Below are 7014 nucleotides of genomic sequence, written 5' to 3' on the forward strand. Positions count from 1 at the left end.
TCTATAAACTTGGCAACGGCAAAAAATATTTAGAAGAATAAAATAAAAAATAAAAAAAATCAAATTATTATAACAACAACAACGATACTATTATTGTAATAATTATTATAACTAATAATAATACTATTCATTTTGCTATTAAATTATTTGTACAGCCCTAGTGCCCAAGTATTTAATAGCTCAATTACAATCAACATGAATACTATTTTACATTTCAGTAATAGTAATAGTATTTAATAGTATTCATTTAGTTATAGTTTTTAAAAAGTTTGTCACACCATAGACTCTGGTAAAGCAATAATTCCTAGACTTTAAACTATAATATAGTATTAAACCAGAAATATCAATGGGTATGAACTCATTATTATGTCAATACCAGTTACTGTATGGAAATTGCAGTTGTTTGTTATTCGTCGGGGTCACCAACTCAGAAATCAAATAAGCACTGCCCCCTCAAGAACACGCACGTGCGCGCATGCACGGCCACACACATTTTTAAGGAATTAACTCCTTTTTCAGGGCAGGCGGTACCCATGAAGTTGATAATCTTGTCAGCAAGGGGTGTTTGCATGCCACGTCTTTTTTTTGAGTTGCTGATTTTATCGAACATGTGACTGAATTAGAAGCTCACATGGCTGCGGTGGCTGCATGATCCGCTTTAGTTCTTTTAAAGTCCGGTGATCGGTAGCTCCCTCGGCAGCGACCATCCGGAGCAGAGGACCGCTGAAAAACACAGCGCGTACCCGGACAAATCATGGCGAACAGCGGGCAGAAAGTTGTGCTGATCACCGGCTGCTCCTCCGGCATCGGGTTACGAATCGCCGTCACGCTGGCCAAAGATGAAAAGAAGCGTTACCATGGTAAATGCGCTTTCTTCTACATTCTTTCCTTGATCGGACCTATTAGTAGCAAGCCTGTAATGGTGTGGGTCGCTTGAGAACCTATTCCGTGTTTACTTTTCCCTGCAAAGCTCTACTATCGCAGCCAGCCTCCTTTACGCACAAAGTTCGGTTGAGTTGTATGCGCAACTCTCCGTTTGAACCAGTATAAGTGACTTAGACTAGTGTCCATTGAAAGAGCAAACCCTAGTGATATCGGATTCATATCCCTTTGTAAGGACTGGGATTCATTCGCCCCCTTGGTTCAACTATTATCATCTGAAAGCACAGTTTCCAGGGTAGGGCTCTGCAAGGATGCCGCTTGCCAGGCGGAATCATAAAAGGAGTCTTGTCAGTTCTCTTTCAAGTGACTTCTCCAACACAAAGCCCCCTTTTATCGCTGTGAATTGTAGACCGCCTGCTCCGGTTTAGTGCCGTGTCTAATGTGCCTATAGTCCCCTCACTGGGGCGAGTGTTGAAAGGGGGACAAAGTTTGAGACCTGTACAAGCGAGGGTTCACTCTAAAGCAAGGGCCTTGTTTGAAGTCTTCATTGGTGCACAGTGGAGTTAGGGTGTCCCACTTTGACATTGTTGGTCTGTGCGTCTCCTCTCCTGCTTCCCAGCCATCATTAATGTCATTGGAGGAATTGGACATCCAAAAGCATGTCATGGAGCCTCAGACGGAATTACATTAGACCACCTTCCCACCCCCACCCCTGCTGGTTAGAGTTTGCCTTCAAGACCCCCTCATTCCTGTGTGACTTTGTGCTGAATTACATAATTGGCTGTAGGCTTACAGGGAAACTCGTGACTTCGGTCATCTTATAGAATCTCTAATTAAACTAGTTTTAGCCACAATTTGTCATTACTGCTTGTTCATGTTTTTTTTTATTTCTCTTTGTGGTCACCAGGAGTTGATTGGATTTATTACCAACAAATAGCATAACAAAAGGGACTGATTGCTCTCGCCACACTGGTTTGAGCACATGTTGTTCTTAATGTGACCTGTTTGTTAATAAGGCACCTTTGAGCAATTAAGCTGATCTGCTCTTTTCTTAAATCTGTAGGAAATCCAGCAGAGATTAAACTTTGCATCGTGCATAAAGTAATAATCAGCTGCAGCAACATGCATTAAACTCAGAGAAACCCCCCCCAAAAAAGACCCCTGTGTGTATGCAATGTGATTCATTCAAGAATGTTTAAGCAGCCCAAGAGTTATTCCTGCAGGAGCCAGAGGAACAATGGATCTCTTGTTCACTTTCTTCCAAAGCGTAAATCTCTCTTTTGCTTTGTGGACACAGATTTCTAATCAGAAGATTAGGCTTAATTACACTTCTTGAGACATCACTGATGCATATTTTGTGTTTGCCTACTTGCAGAGACAAGCTGTGGGAAACTGATGAAGCAACTTTCGGAAGACTGGTTTCATTACTATACGTCATGAAATGTTCGATCAGTTAGATGGCAGAGCAAAACCTCTTTCTTAGAGCAATCCCTCTTTTAGCCTTACTCATCCGACCCAGTCTTTGTTCTTTTATCTGTCAAGGACAACAGGTAGATTCAGATGAAAGTGTGAATACAATGTTGTTTATCCCCACTGATTGCTATTGTGCAACAGCACTGTCTTCCTTTTCTCTGCTTGATAACATCAGTTAGCAGAGTGTTCGCACAACACGCACCGAAGCCACAGAAGCCGAGTCAACACCGTGCTGATAGCTGCTGTCACTGGCCGTGATAGATTCCTGAGCTGTATGTAGGTTAATGTTGCACAGCGTCCAAAGTTCACAGGAAATCAATTGTGCGTCCTGTAAACTGACAGGCGTGGTCATCGCTAAGAACCTTGACCCGCATGTCTGTGCTTGACTCTGTCACAACTCTGAGTGTTTGTGTGTGTGTTCCTGCTTATGTGTGTGTTGAGGAAGTGCTGTCCTCGAAGATTAGAGGTTTCACAGTCCCCTGTGTTACTTCATCGGCGTATCAGATCTTTCCCTTTAACTACCCTCCAGGAAACAGTTATTCATGGTTTTCTTAAAGACTTCCTATAAAATGATGAAAAGGGAAATTGTAATAAAGTTCTAAACCATGTTAATACTGATGATTTGGAGCTCTCCGGAGCTTTTCTTTGACCTTTCAAGTTGTGTAACAGTGCAAGTTTGTATAACCGTTGTGTATTTAAGATTTGGGTATTGCTAAAATAATCTCTCTAATTCCCACTCTCAGTCATTGCCACCATGAGGGACCTGAAGAAGAAGGACAAGCTAGTGGAAGCAGCAGGAGATGCATACGGCAAGACCCTGATGTTGCTTCCACTAGACGTGTGCAGTGACGAGTCCGTCAAGCAGTGCATCAACAACGTGAAGGACCGCCATATTGATATCCTGAGTGAGTGGGACACACCTGAAACGGGGTTAACATTTGACCCCTTTCACAGCTTTGAATGACATTGCTCCTTTATTCCCCTCATATACTCGAAAGAGTTGAGAAAAACAGTAAAAAATCTAACAGACAAAAGCACAGTACTTCAATTGTAATATAATGTAAGTAAAAAAAAATCATGACTAAAATGTTTTGAAACAGTGGTCACCCTCTTGCAGCACTTCCTCCATGGTTTTGTGGTTGACATAAAGAGTAGGTTGGTGGGAGGAGATTGTGAGACTTCCACTGCTGAACTGAAGCAACCAGGATAAAGATTTATCATGGATAAAGGTTTTATTTTTAGAACTGCATCCATTTTACTCTAAATCCAACATTTCATCCCCCTTCACCTAATTACTCAAGACTCAGAGGCCCTTCACACGGACTGGTGTTATATCACACCTTTGTGTTGTTGTTACACACTGACACCTGGTGGCAAAATCAAGTAAGGCCATCTGTTATCTATGTTAGTAAGAACGCCTTGTGCACAGCACATACAGTACAAATATCACTCACTTCATATTAAGAAATCAATGCTGTAAAAAAGGGTTCTAAAAATTGCAATGTTTGAGGTAGAAGCATTGTGTCATCTCTGTGTCTGTGTGTTTCCTGTCAGTCAACAACGCAGGCGTGGGCCTGCTGGGACCTGTGGAAAGCATCAGTATCGACGAGATGAAGAAAGTATTCGAAACCAACTTCTTTGGCGTCGTTCGCATGATCAAAGAAGTGATGCCAGACATGAAGAAGAGGCGTTCAGGACACATCGTGGTCATGAGCAGTGTCATGGGGCTGCAGGGTATGATCTAGTAAAGCTTGAGGAAAATATAACAGAACTGTTCTGTGCTTTAAAATAGACAATAAACATTTCCAGTTAATGTGCAGACAATTCAGGCGAGCAGATTTTCTTAAAGGTTAAAGGAATAAAAGGCATTTGAAACCTGATTTCATGACTTGTTTTAACTGTTAGCTGAGTTGATGTATGCCAAAGGTCTGCTGGTCTGACTTGATTCAGATATAAAGCAGTTGAAAAGGTGTTTGTTTTAACTTGTTTGAAGTGCCAGATGGGCGGGGTTTACCAGGAAGAGTTAAAGAGTATGTGATAAGTTGTCAATAAAAGCCAAAGAAGATCAACCGATTAACATACCCCGTCTGGCACTTTTGAAGCCCTCTCTACTGCAAGTAGCGTTATGTGTAAATGTTTCACTTAGTTGAGTGCTGTGAAAAGTAATGCAGTGATGATGTCCTTTATCTCTCTGTTGTGTTGGTTTAGGAGTGGTGTTCAATGATGTTTACACTGCTTCTAAGTTCGCCATGGAAGGTTTCTGTGAGAGTATGGCCGTGCAACTGATGAAGTTCAATATCCGGTAGATTACCCCCTTTCCTCGGTTCTTCCTTCACATCTGTCTCTACTTTGCATTGTACGTGCTCACTCACTACGGGCCTTTCTGCCTTCTGACTGCCCTCAGGTTGTCCATGATCGAGCCTGGCCCCGTGCACACAGAGTTTGAGACAAAGATGATGGAGGATGTGGCCAAGATGGAGTATCCCGGTGTAGACGCCGACACAGTTCGTTACTTTAAAGACGTTTACCTGCCGTCATCCATAGACATATTTGAAGCCATGGGCCAGACGCCAGAGGACATAGCCAAAGTAAGGGAACAGATTTCTTACTTAGGAATATATGTTGTGTTTCACTGCTAAAAAAAAGCACTACAAAGTTATAAGTCAAACTTTCTTTTTTCTTATTTCACCAGTGCACTAAAAAGGTTATTGAGTCAAGCAGCCCTCGCTTCAGGAACCTGACCAACAACCTCTACACACCCATTGTGGCCTTAAAGTATGCAGATGAGACTGGTGGCCTGTCCGTCAACACCTTCTACAACCTACTCTTCAATTTCGGCCCTCTCATGCACATCACCATGAGCATCCTCAAGTGCCTGACGTGCAGCTGCCTGCGCAGACGCACCATCTCACCTAACTGAAGAAGGTGTCCAATACTGCCCCTTATCCTTAACCCCTCCCCCCCAGTTTGTTGCCCCCACCCTGTTGTCCTATTGCCTTTTCCTGATGTTTCTGGGTAAGCAGGTACAGTAGACCCTGTCACCCTGAAGAGAGGTGGAGCCTTTTAGTTCAAAGACAGTACCATGATAAGCTTTGCCAGACAACATGCACAATTGCACAAATTTGACACAGAGATGTTGAATGCAGGTTTGACCTCATGTACTCTTCACACTACACATACATACATACATACATACACACAGTGGATTGTTGTACATACATATTATAAAGCAAAGGCCATGCCTTAATCGTTGCTTTATGGGATGAACAGAACAAATATAATGTAGGTGGTTAGGTGTCTATATTGTTTGAAGAGAACACACAGATTAGACATAATTACCCGCTCCATGAACAGACATTAAAGCACAAAATAAGAACTCAGTTACAGAGAGAATCAGTAAAAACGAAAGAGAAATAATAACTTGTCGCCTAAATAACTTGACAGTCAGGCTCACCAGAGTTATAGCATGTATGACAGACCGAAAGAATATATCTGCCTTAATTGTGTTGTGCCCTTATTTTCATGTTTGCCTTAACATAGTGTTCTCATGGTCATAACTGCTGTTAAATCATATTTTTAATCTTTTGATAAAACCAAATGTTTTTGGTTTTAAAGGTTTGTGAAGGGTTTAGTCAGATATGTTTAATCCAGCATCTTGATCTAGAAATAAACAGAAGTCTGATTTACCCTGAAAGTTATGCCTTTGTTTTTTAAAGATGTCAATGACAACATGTGAGCATTGCAAAGCTCTGCAAGGTTTCTTTCTCGCTGCAGGACTCCCTTGCTACCAAGAGGGGGCAGTATTTCACAGGCTTTTCCTTGGCAGCCAACCTGTGGATTTCGCAGCAAGCAGTGTTGGGGATGAAGTGTAAAGGAATTTGTTTCAGTAGAGTGCGATAGACAAATATTATATAATTAAAAAGTTACAATCTTTAGATAGTGACCGTGCATTGCGTCACTGGTGATTTTTTATTCAAGCAGATTTGTTTCATTTATTTGATTTGTAAAAAATACATCCTATCGGTCCATACTGATAACTTTGATGTTAATTTAGAAATAAAGATGTTCTTATTGTTTTCATGTAACAACAGTTTCTCAGCCAACAGAGACTCAAAGCTTTTGGAGCTGTGTTCAGGTGGAGACACGCTTAATGCCTCTTGCAGAACATGTACTTGTTTTTGCAAATGCATTGTAGTGAAGATGCATGGCTATGCACATACACACATTACGCGAGTTTCCGTGCATGTGTGTGTGTGCGAATGTCTTGTATGAACATGTCTATGGGCCAAGTTAGTGATCTGTTGATGGATATAAAGAGGTCATGGCCTGCTCCCCATCAGAACCCCTCCCTTGAACCCCCACCCCTCTCGCACACACACCCTGCTTTGTGCCGTGTGAGAGAATGTGACCTGGTTCCCATCCCTGAGGAGGGGTGAACCCTAATGACGGCCTCCTCAGACACATTGCGCAGCCCTGAGCCTCCCTCTCCAGCTGGCCCCCTCTGCCCATCGGGCCGGGACCCCCTGGTCCACACTGGGAGAGGCCTGCGGTCTAGCCCGGGTAGCCTAGCCAGAGCTTGTACTGTCTGCACACACCCTGTCCCGTCCCATCCTGACATGCCCTGCTGTGTGCAGGCTGCTTACAGTCACCCTGTTCCCC

The 7014-nt window shown here is 42.7% G+C and overlaps 1 protein-coding gene across 1 annotated transcript; it reads left to right on the forward strand.

Moving 5' to 3' along the window:
* Positions 1-555: 555 nt before the first annotated feature.
* On the forward strand, positions 556-6043 carry rdh8a (retinol dehydrogenase 8a). The gene is made up of 6 exons (XM_069674281.1): positions 556-860; positions 3099-3260; positions 3910-4089; positions 4564-4657; positions 4760-4943; positions 5048-6043. Exons 1-6 carry the CDS (start codon positions 755-757, stop codon positions 5273-5275), a joined length of 954 nt encoding a protein of 317 aa, XP_069530382.1. The 5' UTR covers positions 556-754; the 3' UTR covers positions 5276-6043.
* Positions 6044-7014: the final 971 nt, after the last annotated feature.

The sequence above is a fragment of the Semicossyphus pulcher genome, unplaced genomic scaffold, assembly GCF_022749685.1.
Source record: "Semicossyphus pulcher isolate SPU_LCO1_2020_fin unplaced genomic scaffold, fSemPul1.0.p SCAF_23, whole genome shotgun sequence".
NCBI classification, from domain to species: Eukaryota; Metazoa; Chordata; class Actinopteri; order Labriformes; family Labridae; genus Semicossyphus; species Semicossyphus pulcher.

What these genes read in the sequence shown, in the direction of transcription:
- rdh8a (XM_069674281.1), top strand. Translation starts at nt 755, where the DNA reads ATGGCGAACAGCGGGCAGAAAGTTGTGCTGATCACCGGCTGCTCCTCC. An exon ending in TGAAAAGAAGCGTTACCATG is followed by an intron (nt 861 to 3,098) that starts GTAAATGCGCTT and finishes TCCCACTCTCAG; the next exon opens with TCATTGCCACCATGAGGGAC. An exon ending in CAGTGTCATGGGGCTGCAGG is followed by an intron (nt 4,090 to 4,563) that starts GTATGATCTAGT and finishes GTGTTGGTTTAG; the next exon opens with GAGTGGTGTTCAATGATGTT.